The following is a 26,303-nucleotide window of genomic DNA, read 5'->3' on the forward strand; positions in this document are numbered from 1 at the left end:
GTTCTGTGGTTTTCTGTGTATTTTTCTTTGAATCACCCTGCGTAGGTCACAGCAAGAGCGAAAATATTGGATTGGCTGATTCACTTCTGTTGCTTGGTGTGGTGATCTCTAATTGCACTTAGCTGTGGGGATTTTCCAAAGCAGACAAGTGACTTCTCCTTTTGCCAGGGTGCTGCTGTCAGACTGAGGTATTTGAACATCACCACAGTTCAAGGATGAGCAGCATCATGTTCACAGCCACACTGCCTGCCTGGAGAGAACTAAGGGCTGGGTTTAAACCACTCTCTAGGACAGTGAACATTCACACATTTCTGTGTAATTTATTTGTGTTAAGGAGGAGAACTGGAAGTGCATCAATGTTTTTAAGGACTTGTGATCTGGAGACCAATCTGAAGGCATTGGCTAATTAATCTTCAAGACATGATCTGAAGTCAATCAAGCTTTTAAAAATTCTGGATCCATTTATTCTCTGGCATCAGCTGCAAATCTGACTTTTCCTTTCAGAGGAAGGACCATCCCATACTTTTGTGTTCTCTGGGATAGTAAGTGCTACATAATATTGAAAATCCTTGCTTGAAGAAAGCACTGACTTCACCAGCCTGGCACTGCAGCCTGGGGAGACACTGTCTTTGAAATATGTGTGACCCTAACCCATGCAGATGAGCCTTTACACAAAGTAACTGATAGACCCAGGCCATAAAGACACCCACATGTATGGACAAAATTTGCTTAGTCAGAGTGCTGTATTCAGCCTACTCCCTGCTCTCTGGCTATAATACCACCACTATTATTTGACTGCTCTGCTTAGTATGGCCAGTGTGTAATAGTTGGAAACAAAACTGTAACTCGAGTGTGCATACTGATTCATTGTGGGTACTTGTTTACTTGTTAACATATTTCTGGCTGTGGGAGATGGCTCCAAGTGCATCATGAGATGTGCTCCTGCAAAGTGCTGCTGTGACAGTACCCTGCTGAGCGACTCGCACATCCTCACCGGATCAGAGACCATCTCTCTCCGCAAAAGTGAAAATCGATCCAAAAGAAGTTTGTACCCAGCAGGTCAGAGCAGAACAGAATATGCTTGCAAGACAGCTTAGGAAAACCTAGCCCAGAACCCAAGTGATGTTGCTTGGGAAGTCCTTGTGGCTTTAACAGAGCCAACACCTTGGGTAACATTTTCAGTGCTGTCCCGCTGCTGTAAGGGTATAAATCCCACCAAACGGGAAAGACTGCTCAGTGTATCTTGGGGAAAACTGAGCTTGAGCAAATACAGTTCCCAATCTCCGCAAAAGAGCTTCTAAGAACTGGGGTAAAACTCCTGGATCAATCAGGAGACTGAACCTAACCACTGTTCTAACGATTCTTACTCTTCCTCGCTTTTAAAGTTTTCAATAGAGGAAATCATCCGAGGGGAGCGGGGGGGTTAGAGTCCCTCCGAGGGCTCAGGCTGTGCCCCGGCTCCCCGCAGCGCGGCCGCATTCCCTCTTCACAGTGACACCTACCGGCCTCCCTCCCTCCCTCCTCTACCCTGCCCTGCCCGGCCCGGCTCCGCTCCCCGCCCGGGCCGCTCTGCCCGCTGCCGCCGCCTCCCCCAGCCCTGCCCGGCCCGAGCTGCGCCCTCGAGCCCCGGCCCGGCCCGGCCCGACCCGCCCGGCGGGGCAGAAACTTTGGCGGCGAGTTTCGCTGCCGCAGGGCGCGCAATGGGGCGGGGGCTGCCGGCAGGGCTGAGCCCCGCGGGGGCTGTGCCCCTCGGGTGGCTTTCCGCACCCCGCGCTGCCTGGGGCGGGCGGCCGGGTCGGGCGGCAGCCGGCGGCGCGCAGGGCGGGGTGTGGCCTCGCCATTATTTATGAGCTCCAGCCCCTATTTGCTCAGCTAATGATGCACCGGCGGCCGCCGAGCCTCGCCTCGCCTCAGCGGCGGCCAGGGCAGGGCAGCGCCTGTAACTGGAAACCAGCGCCGGCACCGCGCGTTCGCTCCATTCACTGCTAGGTGCGTAAGTGCGGGCGAGGCAGAAGCGCTCCCTGTGCCTCAGGAGTCCACTGCCAGGATTATTGTACAGAGCAGCCGGGAGTATCTGTACGACCACCACGACGAGAGACTTTTCTTTTTTTTTTTCTCTCTCTTTTTTTTTTTTTAATTTATTTTTTCCCTCTGCCACGAGCCAGGTTTGGAATTAAAATGTTCTGGCGGCAGGAGTGGAGTCTATAAACTGATAGAAACCAGATATAGATCGGTATTACTGGTGCCTCCAATAGCTGGGTAAGCATAACTTAAAGTTCTCTTTCTTTGCTGTAATAGATGTGAAGTGTCTCTGATGGTTGAATTTTGCTGCTGTTCACAGATAGTTAAAGCAATGTTTTCCAGATTGGCATAGTCCGTGTTTGTCAGGGTTTTTTTTTTTCTCTTTTTCTCCTTAATTTCTCTTCTTTCTTCTGCTGAGTGATTTTTCCTGCAGGATTTAAGGGTAGGACCCTGCCTGTAGCAGATGACACCTGCACAGCACTTCCTAGCGAAGCGATACTGTACTTTCCAAAAGCCATGCAGCATGCTGCCAGCGACCTCCGTGGCAGGAAAACTTCACTACTTTACTTTAGTAGCGGTTTGTCTGTTTGTTTACAGTTAGAATAGAGTGTAAGAACAGAAATGGAATTAGACTCTGCTTTTTGTCCGTCTTGTATGATTCTTTAAAAGTACTTGCAGGGCTTTAGGTCTGTGTGTTGTCAGCAGAGATCATGTGCACTGGACATGCTGAATATAGTATCATGACTTACTGAGATAAATTCAGAGCTGGGATATAAGCCCAAAGCAAGAGTCAACCCTGCAATGAGCTGTCAGTTACCAGCTCTGTAAATCTCTGAAATTAAACCTATTTCCATTAGGTAACTCACATGTCAGACACCCTGAGGTACCTTTTTGGCACTGTATGCATTTATTATTTATGTGTCTAACAGCTGGGTAGGAACCATGCTGCTCAGCATTTGAATCTTGTATTTGCCTGTCACTTCTGTGTTAACGGTGAAGATCTGCAATTTGAGCAATGAAATGTAGCAATGTTTCACTCCTCTAACTGATTACACTAGAATTGGCAGGAGGCACGAGAGTGGGAGGGAAAGAGAGCTGAAAGGGTTTCTTTTTCTATTATTGTTTCCTACAGTATTATTTAAAGGAAGAAGGAAAGCCGCACACTTGTTCCTCTCTGACTTTTTATCTTTATTGCAAGGAAAGCATAGTGCTACTACTGTAAAATACTAATCCCATTGCATCTGTTAAATCACATGTTCTGTATGATTGGCTATTTGTTTTGGCCTGACAAAGAAATTTTATCGGTATTTAATGCCATTTCTCTCTTAGAAGAGGGGTAAGTTAAAGAATATCCCATGGGCAAGTCACAAGGTTTTAAATTTAAAGCCCACAAAGCAATATTAGTACTAGAGTTCGTGCAGCCTGTTTAAAAATTATTCTTGGCAAAAACTCTGCAACTATAATTTTACTAGTTAACAGACCCTTAGAGATAATTTGGAACTGGGCCAGAATGGATATGTTTCTCCTACAGACCCGATCTGTAGCTGGCAAATTTCTGACAAGGTTGTTTTTGTCAATTAGCAGAGTTGTAGAATTACTTGATCTTCGTGCATTTCTCAGCACTCAGAGCAAATAATGAAGGAGAGTTTAGAGTGTGGGCTGCAGAGCTCTGCACTTTCTTGCATACTCTCCTTCCCACCCCCAACTTGATGCAAAGTCCTCGTGCAGAGAGAAACCTTTCCAAGCAATTTACAGTGAGTGGATAGGGAATGACAGAGGTGGTAATGAGATCCAGGGCTTTTACCGCTAAGTCAGTGGTGTGGATCCAGCCCAAAGTAGTGGTGACCTAAAGTCATCCCTGCCTGACAGCTCATTCCTGCCGTGCTGGGGTGGTTACAGCCGATTCTTTAAGGACAGGTGTGAGCCTCACAGGGACCGGATGAATCAGCCTGTAGAAATATTGGCTTCCACTGGAGGGACTGTAGTGCTGGAGCAGAGCTGAGGTAAAGAACTGTAAGATGACTGCACAGGTAACAGATCTCTTCATCAAATAAAGGTATAGCTTTTAATGAGATCTTCTAGCTATGGGGGTTGTGTCTTTCAAAGTGCATCCAGTTGCCATCAAATTTATCATCTGATTGATTAACTAATAAGTGGTGTTTCATAGAAGAGCTGTTTCTATCAAAAAGAAAAAAAAGTATATATATAAGCTGTGAAATAGAATGGGTCTAAAATGAGTGTTATTTATTCTCACTTTTGCAACTGAGCTGGCAAAGTTGCTACAATAGGTGAAATGAAGTTTGCACTTTACAGTTTTTTGAGAGATGCTATTTAGGAGCAGATGTGATACAGATATGCTGTATTCAGTTTCTGGTGTTGGCTGGATTTTCTGGATCTGGTCCAAAGTCCATTAGAATTACCAGGAAAGTGCCACTGACTCCAGTGAGCTCAAGTCCTTCCTGAGCTAAGAAGATACAGAGTTTTGGAGTATTTTCTGATTCTCTGAGATGCTCAGGCTTCTCAGCAGTTAACTCCTGTGAAATGAACATAGGTTCAGTGGATGTGCAGGAGGAGTAGCAGAAATATCAAGTGTAGTACACTGTCCAACTCTGGGAATCTTGGTGCTCTGTAGAAGTCGATGAAAGCAGGTGAAAGGAGCTAGCCCGAAAAGCAAATGTTGACTAACAGTTTCAGGTATGATGAAATACTTTTGGTTTCACAGTTTTGAAATTAATGGCATACATAGCAAGAATTTCTTAAAAGAAAAGCTTGACGGTCATTAGAGAGCTCAGCTTACTAAAACTTAAGGCTCTTCTCCAAGCACCTTTGATTTCAAATGTTACAACAAAAGAAAAAAAAACCAAAAACACACAACCAAAACCACAAACCTCCCTCCGTAAACTTGAGAGAGATGTCTAAAAATATCAACCAGATTTTTATTCGTGAAACTTTATCTCCTGTCCTTGCTTTGCTCTGCCTTGACATTTAGTCTAATTATCTTTGCAGCAGGTGGAATTGTCTTCATTTTAAATAAACTGAATCTAATGCTGTAGTGTGCCCAAGCCAAAACTTGGGCTGTGTTGGTTCCTACCAACAGGCAGAGAGTTCCTTTTGTGCCAGCACTGGAGACTGCAGGGGAAAACCACTTCCAGATGCACAAAAAAGCCCAGAAGTGCTGTACCTCCTTCACGTCAGTAATTATGGCTTCAGCTGGAAGAGGCTTCTAGCACAATCTTTCCATACTGTTGTTTTTGTACCACAAGATTGTATAAGAAGAGTGATGTGATATCTCTCTCTTTCAGGTTTCATTTCTTGGATATTAAGTTGCAAATCTGAAGAGATGGCATTTCTTGCAGTGAACGTGTTGATGGGGATATTTATTTACTTTAGCAGTGTAAAAGGATCTTCCCAGCCTCAAGCAAGGGTGTTCTTAACATTCAATGGTAAGAAAGAAGATAAACATTCTTAAACAAATGTTATGATTGAACATTTTCTTCTTCTCCTTAAATTCAGTAACTGAGTAGAAACTGGCTTTTTGATCTGTGTCCACAATTATTATTTTTGGTTTGTGTTGCTGAGGCACCTGTCAGCCTAAATTTGACTTTATCATCAGAATCTACCTATAGCTATAGATGCATAATTAATATATGATTAACAGGACTTTCTCTATTGTGAGTTATTATGACTTACTAACAACAAAAGGGTTTATTTCATATCCTTAATTTTGCTTGGAAAAAAGTATAACACATGATATGTAGTGGAGAGTATCAATGATTTGAGTTGCTGTCATTTGGTACCCAACTGAGACACTTTATATTCTGAAAATGAGGCTGCCTGAAGGTTTACCAAAATACTTAACCAGGCACAGAGTCTTTCGAAAAAATATCATTTGTTGTGCATTTTGCACTGTGTGTAGGATGTATGCAACATGTAACAATCACTTATGCCTGCACTCTGCAAACAAGCAATGAAAATCAGCATTTTTCAAAGAAAGCCTTTTACTTCTGAAGTGCTGAGCAGTACCTTATTGGTGCAATCACCCCAGTATTACTTTTAATAGTAACTTATAATTCTAGTCTTAAATGCTGATTTTAGCCACCACTTCAGAATTTATGAGGGCATTGAATTTCTTCAGCCCTCTGCCTTTTCTGTGATTGAGGCATGAGGGCTTGCTATTCCCTGCACTGATCCTGTTTGCATCAGGGTGGTGTCTGTGGTTCATTGGTGCAGGGTGCTCTGCCACTGCCTTGGGAATATTCTGTGTGCTCTGAACAGTCTTTAAAAGTAATCATAGCTAGTAAGTATCTCAGGCTTCTTCTTGCCACAGTGATCATAACTGCATAAACATGACCCTGAGAGACGTCCAGAAGGAGACCTGCTAAGTAAGATTTTCCACAAATACCAGCCATAGTTTGAACCATTACAATGTGTTGCATATTATGGAATATGGGACCCTTAATTGATGAATGCAGTACTTAATAGGTGTAAAATAGCATGGTACCAGTAGAAGCAATAGTCAGAATTGATTCCAAGAGAGAACTTGAATTCAAATGAAGAAGCAGAGATAGGAATTTCTTTTCCTTGCTTAAAGTGTATAGTAAATTTAGTGTAGATGGTACTGTTTTGGCACAATTCAACACAGGTTTGGCTGTGGTTGTGTGTTACACACCAGTTTGCCACAGTTATGCAGAACAGGCTGATTTGGATTTCCACATCATCTCCTTGGTGGCCTTGAAAATGATCTAGGCTTCCCCTGATCTCTGGTATGACCATGAAGTAGGAAGTGTTCAGGTTTTGTGGTATGCAGCCTTGTGAGTGGGAAAGAATTGTAATGAGAGGCAAATGGTTTTAATAGACACTCAAGAGAGTTTGTTTCATCACAGGTATCCAGCTAGGCTGAAACAGTGAAGCAGCCATGGGCCAAAAGACCCCAAACCTAGGAATTCGAAAAAATACTTAATTGAAACCTTAGTTTCTCTGCCCTTCCCTGAAAGGAGGTTGTCCCTCCTTCCTCTAGAAGGGAAGGGGCTATGACAGCTTTATGTTGCAGTGACCCATTTGTCACCGTTTTTGTGGTGAGGTTCTTGGGCCCCTAGAGCTCTGCCCCCTGTGCCAGCCCTGGGAACACAGGCTTGCCTCACTAGTTCCTGCTGGAACCCTGCTTGGCTGCCTTGGTTAAAGAATCTATCTAGCAACACTATCTAATTTTCTTAAAACTGACTCTTTACTTTCCCTAATACTTAACAGTCAACCTTTAAAAAAGAAATTACAATTTTAGGTCCTAAATTTTTATTTGGTCTTTTGAAGCCATAAAAGTAAGAAATGAATTATGTGTTTTATAGTATGAGAAGTATGTCTAAAATAAAAAGCTAAGCCTTTTTCATAATATATAAACAGAAGTTTTATTTTTAAACCTGATTTCCAGATGGTAAGAAACAACTTTCATTATGTGAAAAGAGTTTGCAGGTTGTTGTGTATGCCAAGGTAATGGCCCCACCTGTAGCATGAACTTACGTTCTGTAAATCTTTGTTTACTTACTTGAGTAGAGATATAATAGGAAAAGGTGAAATTTGTATTGTCCTCTAGCTAAGTGTGATAACACACTCTTTCCTCATAAGCTGCTTCATAGTTTATTGTTTTTAAATCGTGTAGAAATACTGAGTTACTGGCAGTCTCCTTGCCCTGAGAAGCTGTCAGTTTTTACGAAGAATTGTCACTCTTTTAAAGTGCATCATTTGAAAATAAAACCATAATTAGGACTCCTTATGTTTTAAATGACATTAGACAATAAAGACAAGTCATTCAAGCTTAAGATACTTACATGATATTTTTCAAGTTCTGAATTGGATTTGGCTTGGTGTCTATAATTACATTGCATAAGTTTTGGGGGTAGAATGTATACAGGAGGAGAAAATGAATGATGCTTTTCAAAGCTAACCTGCTCCTTCAGGATCAAGTCAATTGAGCTTATTCACATTGCAGCATTTCTCATGGGAAAATCCAGCAAGTATCTTGACCTATTCTGTTTTTCATCAGGAAAGATAAAAATACGAATCACTTGAATCATGGGCTGCTTTTCTCTTTGCCATCTACTTCATTAAGAATCAAATGTAATTAAAAGTGCGCCTGGGTAATACCTCAAGAGCCTGATAATAGGGATTTTGCAATTAACTTCAATGGATGAAGGACTGCAACCCTAACTTCTATTTTAGAAATCAAAAGCCTGGCCCCTTGTCTAATTAAAACGTAGTTCATGACTTAGCTGAGGTTGTTAACTGTGCATATGACGTGAGTGTGGAACTCACCGCTGTCTGCACCCTGCATGTCTTGAAAACTGCAGTTCTGTACAGAACCCCGAGGCCTGATTCCTATTGCTTTGCACCTTGTATAGCCATTTTCTCAGCTGAAAGGAAAGGTCAGGCTGGAGCTGAACTGCTGCTTTGCTCAGGTGGATGTGGTTATACAGGGCACTGGGCCTCTGGAGAACCTGGCAATGGGTCTCTCAGTGTGCCTGGAGCAGTTTGGCATGACCTGATTGTCCTGTTCAAGAGTGATGGCTCAAACAATTGATATTTGTACAACATCTGCACTTGAAGAGCCACTGCAGATGAAGAAAGAAAGAAAGATGGCCCCAGATTTTTCTGATTCTGAAATTGCGAAGATGTGAAGCCTGCGGTGCTGCTGTGATCCCATTGAACATGCAGCAGTGAGGGAACCTAGGATGGGGGAAGCATAGGACTCAGCATGCTTCCCTACACTATTAATATACTATTCCCCCTCCTCTTCTGGCTCCTTGTCCCTGGAATAAATCTTTTTTAATCTACTTAAATCACCTGTCATAACTTAAAGCGCTGTAGTTTATTTTCTCTCCATAACAAAAGACTTACCTTATCTGTTTATGAACTATCAAGTGTGGTGCCTGTGGTTTCTCAAGCTCCATGCATTCCTCCTTCTTACTGCATGTTCCTGAACAGATAATTGAGAGCTGTGTCCTTCAGTCTTTACAGGGAAAGAAACCTTTCTGAAATCAGTTGGAGTATTGTGAGGATAAGGAAGGAGGTATTAAACTCCAGGTTAGTGTCAGACTTTGTTTCATTCCAACTTGCATTCATTTTTTTGGATTTTATTGCAACCCTGAAATGCTGAGCCCATACCATTTTAACATCAAATTCAGAACTGATAAAAACATACAGTACTTATTTTTTAAAATGTGCTCAAACAAATCTTCTCTGGGTTAAGATACACAACCAAGTGATAATTTCACAATTCACTGGGAACATTTAATGCGTTCCTACCTCAAATGTCTGGTCTAGCAGATATTTCCCATGAAGATTCTCCTATTGTCTGCAGTGAAAATTCCATATGAGAAGTGGATCAAGGCTAATTTGCAGACGGTTTTGTTCTTCTCTTTGTTATAAAATTACTAGAACACGTAAAGGACTTTTAAGAAAGTATCAGTCAGATTCATTAATGACAATTAAAGAGCAAAAAATGTCACCAGAGCAACAGCAGCACTTATTCAACTGTCAACATATTTTAAAAGATTTAATGCAACCCCTGTGGTTACCCTCAAGGAAAAATAAAGGAACTGAGAACCATTTTCTTTGAGCTCTTGAGCAACAGCAGTACAACTTGTTTTTAAACAATCCCTCATTGTAATGTTAATGTTACCACAGTTAATAAAAAGTTCATTTATTATTTGGGGCACTTTGTGCTGATGACAGTCTAGTAGGCAAAGGTTTACGCTCAAATGATTGGATCTTTTTTGGTGCCCATGGAATGAAAGCTACTCACAAAATATAGCAGAAGTAAAGCATGAAAAGAAAAAAAAGAGAGAAGAGATTCATGATTTAATTGTGTTTACATGCATAACTCATCTTGGATGTTCATATAGTTGCTTAATTTTCAGCAAATTGTGAGTGCTGCTTTCTCAAAATTAACTGATTTGTGGCTTTCACAGCTTCATGGATCTTAATAGTAATTTATAAAGTGCTGAACATCAACAATGCGAAAATTTTTCCAATTTAATTGTCTCTTACTGGAGATCTAAAAACTTAATCCTGAATGCTTCCAACTAAAAATAAAATTCTTTTTTATCTTAAGTAGTGAAGATGGTATTTTTACAGTTTGTCATGGAATCACGGAATGTTTAGGCGTTGGAATGGATTTTAAAGATCATCTGGTCCCAACCCCCCTGACATGGGCGAGGACATGTTCCACTAGACCAGGTTGCTCAAGGCTTATTCTACCTTCCTTGAACACTGCCAGGGCTGGGCTATCCACCATCTCCCTGGCAACCTGTTCCAGTGTCTAACCACCCTCACAGTAAAAAAATTCTTCCTTCATATCTAACCTAAGTTTTCCGCTCTTTCAATTTGCTGTCCATTACTCCTTGTCCCAACACTACACTTGCTGACAAAGAGTCCCTCTCCAGCTTCTCTGTATTTCCTTCAGATGCTGGAACGTTGCTGTGAGGTCTCCACACAACCTTCTCTTCTCTAGGCTGAATATCCCCAACTTTCTCAGCCTATCTTTGTATGGGAGGTGCTCCAGTCTGCTTATCAGACTTGGGCCTCCTCTGGACTTGCTCCAAGAGTTTCAAGTCCTTCTCATGTTGGGGACACCAGAACTGTGCACTGAATTCCAGATGGGGTCTTGAATTGACAGCTTTGGTTGTTCCAAAGACAAATGGCTAATTTACAAATAATAGGTTTTGAGGCTAATTTTTAGACTTCTGTCTTTTCCGTATATTTTTTTCCTTGCATTTTTGTTTGCATTTCTTTTTTTTTCCCTCTCTGTTAAAATAAACAGCAATAAATCTTGTTTTGAAATTGAATTGCTTGAATAGGCTATGAGTTAAACGTGGAAAAAAAAAATCAAACATGTAAAAGGCTGCATTGTGCAAAAACCTCCATATTCTTTCTAGAGTACCATGACATTGAATCTTATTTTCACACTCTTATTCAGTGGCAGTGCCACTGAGTTGGCCTCACCGTCATTATTGTTCACATGAGTGTACAGGAGAGGTTAATTTAATGTATTGTTTCTGTATTTGGTTAAATTGTGCCATGTGATTTGACTTCAGTTATGAAAGTGGTCATGCAATAAAGCTGAAGTCACAGGTGGTGTTTGGTCCAGTTCTGTGTTTGTGCTCTAAAATTACTATATAAGTGGTACCCACATGGGAAAGCACAAATAAGTGTGTCTTCAGGGTAGTTAATTATCAGGCAACAAATTACCAGCCTACAAATTTGATCCTACTCTTAGGTGAAGAACTCATCCAAATTAGACAAAATTTGTGAATACTTGTTTTTTTCTTGCACGATAATAAGTAGATCTGTTATCTAAGAGATTACTTACTTCCTTTAATCTCTTTAGGTTCCTGAAATCAGTCAATTTGACCTGTATCTGAACCAGCCCGTGGTTTTGTTTGGTTTTTATTATTTTTATTTTGGTATGGAAAAATCAAACTTTATCTTAGAACATTTTGACAGATTCTTCACATCTTGGCACTCTCTACTTGTCATAGAAGAAAGCAGCTTATCTTGGCCAATTCCACTGCTCTGTCATTACAATTCTTCCTTGTATTGCCTGTCCAAGGCAAATGCTAAAGTCCCTACGTAGGCAGTTATATTGCCATTATTCTGCAACACATCTTCTTTTTATGTTTAAAAAAATGTGATGAGAGAAAAATGGCACAGACATTTCTAATACTGCATTTTTTTCAGGATTGTCCGGGTACCACTAACAAGAGCTCCTCTGTGAGCCATTTCCATACTGGATGAGCTCACAGTGCACTTTGATATGTAGTGCTGCACAAGCCTTTTTGTGTATCAGATGTAATTAGTGACGTGACTCACAATAATTACTCATTTTATTGAAGTGCGTTGACTGAGATCCTGCCATGAATAAATACACAGACCAAGAACTTATCCTTTTATTTGAACTGGCTGTTCCCTCAACATGTGTGTTTTGTTCTTTTTGGTGCTGACTTTTCAGTGGTCTCAATAACACTCCTTAATAAAAAGACTAGGCACTGTTTTTCAGGGAAAGGTCTTTGTCTTAGGGACACAGTTTACTGATTGACAGTGCAGCTCCTCAGCACATCTCATCTCATCTTACATTCAGACAGCAATGGCTCAGCAGCCACCAGGTTGAAAGAATGTTTTTCCCTGATCAATTGATTAGAGAGTTGGGGTCTCAGGGATACAAATAAGGACAAAAATACGCTCCGTTACCCATGTGAATGAGAATGATGTTGGATCTCTCTTACTGGGAAGTGTGCAAATTGAGATCAGCATGTGTTTCCAGGAATGAAGAGAATTATTGGGATTGACAGAGGTTTACACCATTTCTCCTTTCCCTTCATATCTCCATCCTTATTCAATGCAAATTCAGTGCAATTGCATTTTCATCATTACTTCATCTGCCACTGACATGGCTTCTTCCAGGAATCCCAAACCCCGGCAAGTGATTTACTGGAGCTAAGGCTCTGGTATAACAATGGAGAAAAGATAAGGAGTGATAGCTCTGCCTCTCCCATGAAACCACTCTAGCTGAGACCATCATTCCCTTTAGAGAATTTAGCTCTTCATCTTATCTTAGTGTATGTAAGGCTAACTATTCGTTCTTGAGGAGAAGTTTCTTGATTCTTTTGTCGGTAAGGTTGATGGAGGTTTTGTTTCCTGCTCCTTTGTGCAGCAGTACTTGAGATATTCCCAGCTACTACTCTAACCCAGCAAATCAGTTATGCAAAAGTGAGTGCTACAAAGGCTCCACGATCACCACAACAGATGATACAAAGATTTTTTTTTTTTTTCCAGAAACACAGTACACATATTTTTAATTTATAATTTTAGAGTGCTTGTATTCCAAGGCAGCATTTTGAAGATGTCAGGAAAGAGAAGGAAGAAAATTTTGGAACTCTCCACCAAATCACCTTGATACAAAAAAGTCTCAGGAAAGCATTTCACCAGTACACAGCTCCAGTGAGTTCTATCAGGGAGTCCCAAGAAATACAGGATGTATTCAGAACTCAAAATGTGTGCATTAGGAACTACAACATGTGTTGTTAGGGAGGGAGAGAAAGTGAATTTCAGATCTGGAGTGTGAATTCCTTCAAATCACCATGAGCTTAAAGACTGGTCTATGAGCACCTTTCAGGACTGAGGTCTTAATTTTTAATTTGTTTACCATCTCCCAAGTGTTATGTGACATTCTTAATGACATTGATAATACTGAGGAAGGAAGAACAGTTTTGGTTTTGTTTGGGGTTTTTTAATTTTTATTTGGGGGCTGTAAGTAAACACTTAATACAAAATCCATCCTATTTTTAAGAGAAGGTTGTATGTGCAGTAAATATTTCAAATGCAAATATGGTTTTGTGAAATACGACTTTTAGTAATAGAATGGAATGAATACCTAGATTTTTGAACTGTTCTGTTTAATCTTAATTACTGCTCTGGAATAAATGATTGCCTCACCAAAATTATCTTCTAGAATGTGGATGAGGAGACATCACAATCAGCTGGGTCTGCCAAGTTTTTTAATGGGAAAAAATGTGTATTGGCAGTTAATTCTGTTTTTTTTTAAAAAAAGAACACAAAAATAATCTGAATCAAATTCTTTCAATTACAGTCACCGCTTTCAGCCATTAAGAAGGTCAGACTGGCATTCCAAAATTACAAAAAAAAATTGTTTTAGAATTACACAGTAAATGTGTGATGGGTTAAAATTCACTTTCAACTATAGTCTCAACTATTGTCTCATTTTGGAATTTCCTTTGCAATTTCACAGTTCCGATCTTGCTTTGAAATGCAACTGAAAAACACAAGGTTTAGTAAATCCTTCCATGAGAGTAATAGGCTTTCTCAGTCGCCTGTTCCCCTGATCATGTGCTGTTTCTTAGAATTTTTTCTGTTGCTTAATAACATTTCTCTTTACCATTCTTAATGAAAAAAAAAATATTTTTAAAAGCTTTGAGTTATGCAGAATAAATCAATTTATGTCAGCTCAGAATTGATTAAATTGGGCAAACATTTGTCTTCTTTTAACATCTGTGTCAATCAGGCTATATCTCTCAGTCTCCCAGCTTAAAGGAGTTGCAGAGTTAGATTTACAGGGATAATAGAAATATTTAAGGGAATCGTCTGATCCCTCATTTAGCTCAATTGGCTGGGAATAATGAGGTTCATTTTCTTTCCTTTGCATGATGCAAAGTTTTGAACAGCAGGAGAAGTACCATGGTATATATGCACACCACAACTGATAGTGCAACAGGAGACAAAGACAGAAAAATATTAGTAGTAGATGTATTTGTTATCGTGAAGTAATTTATTTCTTCTGGAAAAAGGTGTATGTATTCAAAACATAGATACATCAATAGGAACCCTGCTTTTCTGTCTGTTGGTCCCAAGCATTTTACTAGGTGTGAACCTAACGCTGATAAAGAAACTCCTTGAAGGCAACTGCTGCTCTCAGAAGGCTGGATTTTCCTCATCCTCCAAGATATCCACTGAGAGATAGCCAGCCAAGGAATGAAACACTATTTTCCTTGGGCCCAGCACTGTCCCACACCACTTTGGTCTTTCTGGTGCATTACAATGGCACAGGATACACAGCATAACATAGTTTCAACACTCCTTAAAAACTCCTCCTTGTCTGGAATTACCAGCCTGCATGCCTCTCATTGCAGTTTTCTGAGGCAAGTCTCTGTGTGTGAGTGCTCTTACAAGGCAAATATCAACTTAGAAGACAAAAATGTGAGCACTTGCATTTTCAGAGTGGCGCTTTATGTTTTTTTTAATATCAGTCAATTAAGATGTTATTTTCAAGGAGAGGCTTGGCGTTTTTTCAAAAATTTACTTCTTGAGGCCTGAAAAGGATTTAGTTGGCATGGAGAAGTGATCCCAGGCTTAGATTTTTTGATGGCTTCAACGTGAACACAGCTGGAATTTTTTAAGCTGATTCAACTGAAAACCCACATCCTGCCACTGTTGAAAATAATGCACTATATATATTTTTTTTTCTAAAGCAGACAAACCTACAGCGAAGACAAAAGAGTTTAGAGCCCCCGTGAGGTGTTTTATTGTGGTTTGTAGTAAGGAACTAAAACTGTGCATACATAGCTATTCAATATGAAAATGAATATGCCTTTAAATCCATTACCTCTTATTTAATAACTTATCATCTTTCTAGCTTTGGTAAGTCCCTTTAAAATGAGGATGTGTCAGTCATCTATTTCTCCAGTAGGAACATTTTTTTACTTATGGATACATGCAAATGCAAGACTTTTTCAAAGAAAAGTTTGAAAAGTAAAGTAGGTAAAGAATGATTTGTCAGTAATTTTTATTCCATTGAATGTTTTTTCCAGCTCCCTCTCTACTATTTCCTCATCTCAGGTAAATATGTTCTCAAGTTTACACCAGCAACTGAAAAAGTGTATCCCTAAAGGCTAAGCTACATAAAATTGCAAATTTAATTTGAAGCTTTTAGTTAAAGTCAGGTATATTACTATCTGTCCTAGCAGTGCTCAGAAGGTGAAGCCAGGAGAAGACTTACAAACTTGGCCAGCACAGTTTGCCCCACCAGCCAGCCAGGTCCTGCAAACCCCAGACTTTTTTTATCTGGTCCCATTCTTTCCTTTGAGACACGGGAGAATCTGCTTGTACTGTGCTTCCCCAGCTGAGGAATCCATCCTCGCTAGTGCCCAGAAGATGAGCAGTGGGTGCATGAAACACTATCTTACTGAAGAGAAACATCAGTCTTCCTGCATTTTTGTGTGTATATGCCCCTGGACTAGTTGGAGCAGGCTCTAGGGAAGAGGGGCAAGCACAGGAATTCAGCATCTCCCCAGCAGCTGGGGAGAGCAGAACGACCACCCTGATGCAGGGGCTCCGAGGAGGCTTTTATAGAGGAGGGCTGTGCCAGCTGAATCAATACTGGGGCAGGTTTCATACCTACTGTGGTAATTTACAGAGATGTGTTGGATAGGGGGGACAATCTCATAAAACTAATTAAAAAAACACAACTAGATAATCTTTCTTGAGATGGATTGTTTTTTGCAGATGCAGGAATCTGCCTCAAATGATGACTTAATTTCCATTTGCTTTTAAAACAATGAAAAGATATCTTTTATTCCAGATTCTCAGAGTATCGTTGCCAAAGACTTTCCTTCGTAAAAACATTCCAGTTGCATGCAGCACTGCAGTCCAATGATGAGATCCCTCTCCATTGATATTATTATCATTATTGTAATTGTGCTTCTATCCAGTGCATTTTTTTAGGTATTGGTATTTTGGTGCTGCTATTAGTATTGGTACGGGGGTCAAACACTGAATGCTGGTTATTAGGCAGCCTGTCCTTCTCCTTGTATGCTCAGTTCCTCTTGTTTTTAAAGAGGTGAAAGAATTCTGGCTGGGTTATTCCAAGAGGCAAGCAGCTGAGTTGATTCTTTTCACTCTGTGTGGTGACTGTGACAGACCTTTGCTTTAAGGTTATTCTCTTTTGCACGAGGGGACAATGGCATGGGAAGGGGTTTATGGCTTGCTTATGGCTGTTGAAAGCTTCCCTAGCCAGCTGGAGATCCCTTTCAGGTTGGGTTGGATGTGAGAGAAAACATGTAACGTCTAAGATCAACTAAACTTGAGATTGTGTGTAACATCAACAAACCACAGCACTCTGAATAAACAAGGTGTCCACTCACTGTTTACTGTTCCCTTTGCTTATTTTTCCAGCACTGTGTCTGTGATAGCCCCAACCTGTTTGCTGAGCAGCTTAATGTGAGTTTTGCTCAAAATAGGTCTAATTCTGAGCTGATAGGTATGAGTCCTATGTGGAAATGTGTTAAAGAGAACTAGCAGATTGTGGGACAGTTTTTCTCTAAAAGGCCCTTTAAAGAAAGCAAGGATTTATCAGTGGAGAGTGAGGGAGTGACATAGAAGGCACCAGGAGGTGAAAGGGGCTTGTAGAGATTACTCACAGGAGCAAAATACTGCACCCCAGCTCATGTAGTATGAGAACATTCAGCCTTAATGTCTGCTCCAGAGGTAATATCCAGTTCCTATGAAGCTCACTTCCAATCTGATCTCAGATTGTGTTGAAGAAAATACCCATGTGTGTTTTCTTTAGGCTCATTTAGGAGGCAAAAATTCTATATTTTTCACACAGGAATGGAGCACAGTTTTAGCCTACCATGTAATTTACGACTTAAAGTTTTCTACAGTCATGCCAATTCACTTGTTTTGATTAATGGAGCTGAAAGATCAGGGAAAGAGATTGTTCAGTTTCGGACCCCCCCCAGAGTAAGATGTTCTGGCGAAATCAGAAAAGCCCAGTGAGAGGCCACAAGGCTGCTGTGGGTGCTGGAGAACATGGTGAGCAGAGTTGCTTCTGGTGGCTCTTTCATGGGGAGAGTCAGACTCTTCTCAGCAGTACACAGTGCATCTGTGTAGAAGGTAAGACTTTTTTTTTTTGTTGGTTTGTTTGTCTGCTTACTCGTTTAGGTTTGGTTTTTTGCTATAAGCATTCTGACACATTGAAACAGGTTGTACAATGAGAAAACAGACTGTCCACTGCTCCAGGTGTTTGAATCTTAGCTGGAGGAGGTCCTGTGCAAACCAACCTCACTTCAGTAGGGAGCCCTGTTTTGAGCAGGGTTTCGGCTGGCACAACCTTCAGATGTCTTTTCCAACCTGCATGTTTTATGGTTCTGTGATTTTATCAGAGATCAGCAGGTGTGAGTCTTAAGACATTGGTATCTGTTTTGGCAGTGTTTTCAGCACGGCTTATCTATTAAAGTAATTCTGGAGGAGAAAGTTGGCTTCTCTCAAAAAGGTCAGAAATTTGACCCAAATGACCTGGCATCCTGTGTGCCTTTCTCCACAATGAAAGCTATAAACACTCAACATCAGGAATTTTTATTTAGATACCTACTGCAAATTATTGTGCCTGAAGTATGTGCTTCCAAGACTGAAACCTTGCACGTAGTGTAAATTGTTTTTCTACAGTAAGAAATACAATAGATTTCCCTGGTGTGGAAGGGAAGATCATGGGTCTGTGTGTAATTCCTCATCTAAGGAATGGCAAAAATCTTAGATATGCAGCATTACATGGAATTATATGAGAGCAATGTCAGATGATTCTATGTGTATTTTCTGTACATAATCTCCTTTGAGAGAAGGAAAAAGAAATTGCCTTCTTGTTAAGCTGAACTCCTTCATAATACTAAATCAGTGCATGTTACAATGGAGCATGCAGTATGTAGCTGAATTTCCAGGTTTAAATAAATTTTATTATTTATTTGTTTATTTTTGAAATTCTATTGAACTCCTTTATTACCAAATCAGAATAAAGGTTAAATTATATAAATAACAGTTCTGACCAAATTTCACAGTATACATTTGGTCTCAGAACAGGTACTAGACCTTGTTCTGGTTTTAGTTTATTCTCAAAGTTTGTATCTTTGTATATGTAATGTTACTTAGAACAGATAACGTGGTACATGCTGTGTTTGGGGAGGTATATGTGTCTACTTCTGGGCAAGTTTTATGTTATTGGATGTATTGCAGGTGTATAGAAAAAAATGTTTGCAAAAATACAGTAAAATGGCTGGTCCAGAGGAAAAAAACGCTAAATTATCTGGCCACATCCTGTTTTGAATGCATAGCATCCTAAATTTGTCCAAGCTATTGTATTTTCTTTCATTTGATTTCCATTGCACACTCAAGCTCTTCTCTTTAGTGTGCTTGTGCACACACACCTGCACAGCCAGCACAAAAAAATAGTAATGTGATACATACTTCTGAGCCTAATCTTTTTCAGTCATGTGATATTATGAATATTTCACAAATTCATTAGAATTGATTGTTAGGCTGTACAGACTTAGGGGAGATTTCTTCAGCCTCTTTGCAAGGCTGTACTGGTCTCTGACTGGCATTATTTATCAAAGTCCCTCTCTTGCTCCTGTCTGCCACAGAATCACAGAATCATGTGGCTTGGAAGGGACCTCCAGCCAATATCATGCTCGAAGGAGGTCTGATTAGATCAGGTTGCTTTGAGACAAGTCCACTTAAGTCTTTAATAACTGCAGAGGTGGAAATTTCACCCTTTAAAATCAATGTTCCAGTAGCCTTCCAGCAGGTCATTTTACACATAAGTAAGAAGAGTAATTCCCCATTCCTGGAAGTATTCCAGGCCAGGTTGGATGAGGCTTAGAGCTATCTGGTTTAGTGGAAGGTATCCCTGCCTACGTCAAGGGAGTTGAAATGAGCTGATCTTTAAGGTCCTTTCCAAACCAAACCATTTTGTGGTTGATTCTAAGATTTCCTCTTTTCATTTGCTTTTTAAAACTGAGGAAACTCAGTTCTCTCATCTCTCCAGGGAAGCCACATGGTCCAGAAACTTTATCTTTTTTGGATTATTTTTAGTCTTGGAAGGTGATCCTTCCATTTTAATGGTGAGTTGCTCACTTCAGTATCTGCTCACCAGATACTGAAGATCTGAGAGGTAAAGCAGATTACCTGGAGATTTACCTGGAGAGAAGTAAAGCAGATCTCTTTACCTCTCTCCAGGTTCTTATCTGCGTATAAAATGAACAGAGTCTGACTTTGTGTCTGTTAAAATAGTTCAAATTTAGCCACTTTAAAACTGCATAAGATCAGAATCAGAACAGTATGTCTCTCTGTGTATATACTTACTGATTATTAAGTTGTTTTGGTATCCATTTGGGGAAGAAAAAGGAGGGTTTTGTTGGCCTCAGTGTGGTTAGAGTCAACTATTGAGGTGTTTATTTCCAGTGAACAAATGTGTTTTGAGTGCCTATGACAGTTGTTGCGTGTTTCTTGAAGCTGAGTGTGATCATACTTTGAGGAATTCACCTGCCGGCCATTATTAGGGAAATTTCTCTATAACTTTATGAGGATACCCTTTATCCTTCCCATATCTCAATTCCTACATGCAGTTTAAAAGAAAAAGCCTGTTTACCAGTTCCTTACTAATTTACATTTTGGGCATTAATTCTCGTCACTGGGGGAAGCCAGAGCATTGTGTCATTTGGTAATATGAAAATCTTTTGTATATGAAGAATAAAATAGAATAGATCTCAATTCACTTCTTTAGATTCTCTGCAGACAAATTCATTCTCTGTGTGGTAAAGGATAGGTGGGTTTTGTCTGTAAAGGGATATTCATTTTCATTTGATCTGCCTTAATCCTGAGGATATGGGTTCAGATCCCAGAGCTATTGAAGATATTAACCTGATGCTTCCATCACCGTTCAAAAGCTCTATGATTGAAGGCTCTCAGCAGCTGTTAGCTACTATAATAAATGCCAATGATAAAAAAGACTAGACAAGCTAAGGATTTTTTTTTTTTTAAGAGCAAATAAAAGTATTTTCTTTCCAAATTAAGTTAGGAGAAAAAAAAATCCTTTGATGATTTCTTTATGGATAGAAAGTACCGACAAAATTGTTCTTTTCCACAAATACTGCATAGGATTTGAGGGTCACAGTTCATAGCAAAATATGCTGCTTCTGTTTGCCCAGCTGCCCCACCTCCTCTGCCTTGTGTCCTCCTGTATGTGAAAAAAGAGGCTGAAAGCAAGGTAAAGGGAATAACAGATTTAGTGCTGCTCTGCTTGTAGGCCATAATCAATGTAAATGGTGTTAACAGGATTAAGACTTTTTGCTTCCATGGGCACATCCCACCCTGGAGGAATGGTACCCTAGTATTTCAGCACAGGCAAGATAGCAGTCTCCTGGTGTGGTTTTGGCTCTATAGGGACATGTAATGGTTGTCCAAAATACAGGAATAAGTCTTGTAAGCTTTTTTATTATGGTTTTGTTTTGATTTTTGTTGGGTTTTTTTTGGGAGAGGTGGTGTTTGGTTTGTTTTGGGTTTTTTTTTTTTGTTTGTTTGTTTTTTTCTTGCTGTTGTTGTTGTTAAATCAGGGTTTAAACAATTGCGAACTGCTCCTCCAGCATAGTCTGAGTATTCTAGACAGAATGGGCCCTCAGACAGAAGCAAGGCAAAAAATAAAAAACAAAGGAAACTCTTAGGGAGGAAAAGGATATGGGAAGGATGTTTCTTTAATCTTTCATTCCAACTTCAATTTTATGGATGTTACACACAAATTGAAGTAAGATTGTGTTACAGAACTGAGTGTTACAAAACCTTATGGCGCAAAACTAAAAAAAAAAATTTAAAAATCCATATTCATGTCTGTGTCTCCATATACTTCGAGCAGATGTGTTTTAATCTCAAAATGGTCCACAGAGGTTTATGCCCAGCATACTGTTTGTATTGCAGCAGTCTTTCTCTGTCTTCCATGTTTCCATTTGGTTTTGGCAAATCAAAAGGAAACAGTTAAAAAGACATTTCTCTTTGTGGGGACTAAAAAACCCCTTCTGAAGTCCAGGGATGTTACTGAACTTTTGATCATGATTATATTTCCAGTGGTTGCATTATTTCAATTAGAAATCTAGATTAAATCACTCTCCACCCTAAAAGAGGGTGTGGAGTTATGAACACAGCAATACAGTGTTCAATGATTTCTTTCGCTGTAAGAGAGTATTCAATTTTATAAAGAATGTTAAAATGAAAACAGAATAGATTAAAATCAGCTTCTGCATTTTTGCATTTTATTTACATGTCCAAACTGCAACATGAAGCGTTTATTCAGTTCAGAGGTTTCAGGGCCATGGATGTGGTTTTGCATTAACAAGGTGGCATTTACATGTTTTGGGACAGGCCTTGCTGCTCCTCTTGGCAATGAGGAAAAGGACACACGTCTGCTACTGTCCCTTCTTCACTGCCCAGACCAGTAATTGCCACTTTGTATTATTTATAGAGACTGAGTTGGTTTGCAGTTTTGTTTTTTTCCTGCTTTTCTCTTTAGCCGCTATCCAACACGACTGAACCAAAGCTTTTTTTGAGGTTTGTCTGGTGGAAGCAGAATTAAAGATTTTTGTGTACTTTGCCATCTTATGACAACTGGCAGCAACTGAAATGAGGCATGTCAAGCAACTACCACAAAAAGAAATCAGTAATTTACAAGTTCAGACCAAGGTTGAAGAAAGAAACCTTCTCTGTAGCTGTTCTGTCTTGTACAGTCTGTTAATATTTTCACATTTGAGAATATTTAATTTTCCTAATTGAGAGAATGTTAACACTACGGTTGAGAAGAAAAGGCAAAATCAAAAGCAGAATACTCTCATTTTCAGCAGAGCAGTGCTAATGCTTGTGTTAGTCAGTGAGAGAAACATGGGGGTGGATGAGAAACAATAATTCATTACTGTCTCTCCTGCAGTCTATTAAATATGTCTCAAACACAGCTGATTAAAGCTGCCTTTTTTCTGTAATAATAATAATAATAAGATTCATTGGAAACAGACTGCGAGTAGGACAATTTCTTCCAGCTTATCAAACGTTTAGAGGAAGGGAAAAAGTAAAACCCAAATGCCAGCCTTGCCAGTTTCAGTTGGATTATACGCTCAATATCCATAGCTTGTGATAGGTGCAGAGTTATTCTTCCTACTCTGACTCTGACTCCTGTTCATACTGGACCTGCTGAATCCTAACCAGTGCCCCACATCTGAGAAGATTGTACACATGGCAAAATCGTGGGTCAGAAAGCTGATGATCTGATGTCTACACACACAAGTCTGACATAAAGAGTGCATGGGAAATCGCAGACTGCCCAGTGTAGCAAAGGACCCTCCCCATCCCCAATTTGTCTGCTTTTAAAATTGTGTAATTATAGAAGGATTTCAGAAAACCAATGTCTATAATGTCCCTCTCTTTCTATAAATCATTATTTATTTCCAAGCCCCTTTAAGAGATTACATACTATTTTTCCAGGCTAAAATATGCATTGCCCATACAATTTTTCACACTTGCTGTCTCCTCTGATTTGATTCACATTTTCTTCCTTCTGTATCTAGTTCCCTGTCCAAGTTAAAATGTAAAATAAAGTAGAAGAGATGCTTGGGCCCCTGAACACATTGCTGAAAGGTTCATTTTTGTGCACACAAGTGTTCAGAGTATTTCTCACAGAAGAATAGCATAAATTATGGAGATTCCAGTCACAGAACAGTGAATGGTATTGTCAGTTTGCTTAGGAAAAACTAATGAGGTTGTAAAGAAATACTGTCTGCTTTATAAGACTAAAATTTGACAGCTGGAAAAACAAGGGCAATAGGCTGGTTTCCATTTTCCATTGATTTTAGCCCCCAACATTCAGAAGACTTCCTTTTCTGCAAAACCACATTCACACTGCCTACACACGAACACACAATGCTCTTTTGCTTCAAGCCAGGGGCAGATTAAACTCCATTAGGAGAGCAAGGCTTGAGGAAAGTTCAAACTGTAACAGATAGTAATTTGACAAATAAAGAATTAGGGTTTGTTTTACTAAGCCAAAAATAAAGGCCAGAGCAAGGTTCCCATGGCTCTTTTGTGCCTTTAACCACTGGGTAGGAATACCATCCCTTTTCATAATCTGGTTTACATACTGCATAAGCCTAGTATTCACATACCATGGCTTTTTTAATGTATTTAAGCACTCAGTGGAAGCACACATACCTCTCATTAAATTTAAAAAAAAAACATAAAAATTTTTGAAGTATTTCCCTTAGAACAAGAAATAAGAACAGGAACTTGAATATGTGTTCAGAGTATTGTTTGGTAGATGCACCAGTAGCTCAGCTTAAAATCAACAAGAATGAATGCATTTTATGTCTGAATAGGCTTCATTAGCTTTCAGTAGCAACATTAAATTCTTACACAAGCATCCTCATATTTACACATTCCCAGGCCTTGTTGTTCTAGAATAAAGGATGGATCACTGCAGGTGAGTGACAGGTACCTGTGGTAACTGATGGGCTGTGATTTGAGGATTTAGGTTCTTTTCACTCAGTAGCAAACTGTATAATAGCTAATGTGCAGCAGCACATGCAAAGGTCTCTGACATTATTATCTGAAAACTTTTTACTAGTATATATTGGATGATCTTCAACAGACAATCTACTCACTAAATATTGTACACTAGAATGCACAATGTACTAGATAGTGACTGCATGCAAACAGTATTACTAAGTGAGGGCTAATACAGAATGATGTGTTGAAATATCTGGCAAAAACATTGTGTGACTCTCTCCAGCACTGGAATGCAAAGCCACTGTGTCTCTGTGTCTGTGCTTGTTCTTGAGGGTTAGGCATCTAAGACTGGGAGCTGAAGCAACTCTGTCAAATACAAAAAATGCTCCAAAAATCATCAGGATTCTTTAAACATTACCTGGAAGTATCCAGGGGAGAATCTTTTAGCACAGGAATAGGATACAAATCTTTGTATTTAGTTGTCTTATTCGGGTCTGCAGGGAGGTACAACTATTAGCCTGGAATCTGCAGAAAGATATTTGCCTGAAGAGAAATGTTTGCATAGTTTGCATTCAAAGAACTGAGCAGACACTACTTTCTTTTCTGCATTGTATGTAATCAAGAGAGAGAGAGAGGAAAAAAAATTATTTCAATACTAATGTGGAAGCCAAGAGGTGGAAGTTCCAATTCCAGCCCACGTTTCATAAGTAATGTTGTAGGTAGGAGATGTAAGTTAATTACTGTTAACTCTTCACTCCTCTCTTTAGCCTCTGCCACAATACACAAAAAATAATGCAGAATGAGTTGAATTTGACTGAGAAGCTTAAGGGGCTCAGATTAGATCTGAGTCCTAAGTGCAATAGTTTGTTTTCGTAATTGCTACTTTATTTTATAGTAACTGGTAGCTCTGTAAAACAAAGAAATCGTCCTTTAGGGACAGCCTTTGGATGGTGGAAGACTGGAGCTGTGGCCAAGCGCTGTTCTGTTCTTCACATCCACCAAATGATTCCTGCAGCCTGCTGAAGGGGCATGAGCCAGCTGCCCATAAAATCTTCTCTTTGATTGCCTTCTGCATGGATTAGGTCTCATAGATCAGCTGATCTCCATCTCCAAAGCTGAGTGTTGGGAAACATCTAATTTTGAAAGGCTGGTAACACTTTGTCGTGGCTTTAGACTGGCTCACAGATGCCAAAACTGAGTTAATTTCATGCATGCTGCCAGAAGGTACTCCTGTGCTTGGAGGTTTTAAGTACTTGCTGTTGTGAGTGAACAAATCTGTCAGTTCTGTTGCTAGTGAACCCCAAAAGCTGCATACAGATATACAGAGATGCCTGTGTTCTGGAATGGATTTAAGCCCTGGTGAATATCTCCTTTAAAACTTTATAAGGTTAATTAAATTGTCATTTGGTACTTTGTAAGAACAATTTACTTTATGACTTGAAGGAAACTACTACGCTGAAAGCAACTATAAGATGATGAAAACTGTGAATTACGTTTTCTAAATTATTTTTACAGAAGTTAAGGGAAAAAAGCAATAAAATGAGTCAGGGTAAAAACAGTACATTTCTTCAAAATAAGGCCTACATTGTAGTCAATATATCTATCAGAACAATCCTGACAGTGCTAATTTAAAACCCATGAAATGCAGGGCAATACATGCTTAGAACCTAATGCTGAAGTGTGTAATGAATAGAAATTGCCTTTTGTTGCAATTAGAATTTGTGCTGACAGTGAAAAATACAGTTTGAAACCACACATTTGGACTGACTCCCTCTTCTCTCTTCGTCATTCAAGTAGACTTCTCAGCTGTGTGTGGGGGCAGCTGCATTTACCTCTAATGAAATTACTCCAGCAGAGAATTTGGCTCTGTTTCATTAACTTCACTTGTTTCTTGGAGCTTTTATGTCTCATACCCTCAAGCAACAGGATAGATATCTATTCAAGATAGATGTGAATTGATTATATTTTTTGCCTCAGGTAAGGAAGGTATCTAAATCTATCTCTTTTCCTACTGTACACATGTACACACACTATTTTGTGCCTTTATTTACATATGTACACATACACACAGGCACAAAAGGTCACTGTGAGACCTCTGTTATAAGGAAGAGAGCAAATCAATATTTGAATTCACTCCTAATGAAAATACATGTTATAAATGTTGGAAGTGTGAAAAACAGAAACAGAAATATTAGAAATCTTAACTCCTCTAATCCACCTCATTTTAGTGAAAAAGTGTTTGCTCCAGCACATTTTTGTAGTGCTTTCTCTTGTTCATTAAGGAATGCCTTAAGCACAGAAAGTTTTTTCTGAACTGTTATTTCAGGAAGAATTATTTTCTCACTGTGAGCCTTTGTTTTCTATTTTGTAACTGTGAATTATACTTTTGTGCACCATCCTAATCCTAT

The 26,303-nt window shown here is 39.6% G+C and overlaps 1 protein-coding gene across 3 annotated transcripts in view; it reads left to right on the forward strand.

The window, feature by feature from the left end:
• Window positions 1-1,791: 1,791 nt before the first annotated feature.
• SEMA3C (semaphorin 3C) overlaps window positions 1,792-26,303 on the forward strand; it is a 115,634-nt gene continuing 91,122 nt past the window's right edge. Inside the window, exons 1-3 of one of the 3 annotated variants that reach the window (XM_085083598.1) lie at window positions 1,793-1,989; window positions 2,166-2,259; window positions 5,325-5,465. In XM_085083598.1, coding sequence (XP_084939724.1) covers window positions 5,363-5,465 — 103 coding nt within the window. In that variant the 5' untranslated portion in view covers window positions 1,793-1,989; window positions 2,166-2,259; window positions 5,325-5,362. Of the gene's footprint in view, window positions 2,260-5,324; window positions 5,466-26,303 lie in introns of all 3 variants that reach the window. The other 2 variants (XM_085083608.1, XM_085083590.1) reach the window with 2 other exon arrangements.

Source organism: Lichenostomus cassidix, chromosome 1Aa (assembly GCF_008360975.1).
Source record: "Lichenostomus cassidix isolate B80296 chromosome 1Aa, HeHo_3.0, whole genome shotgun sequence".
NCBI lineage: Eukaryota > Metazoa > Chordata > Aves > Passeriformes > Meliphagidae > Lichenostomus > Lichenostomus cassidix.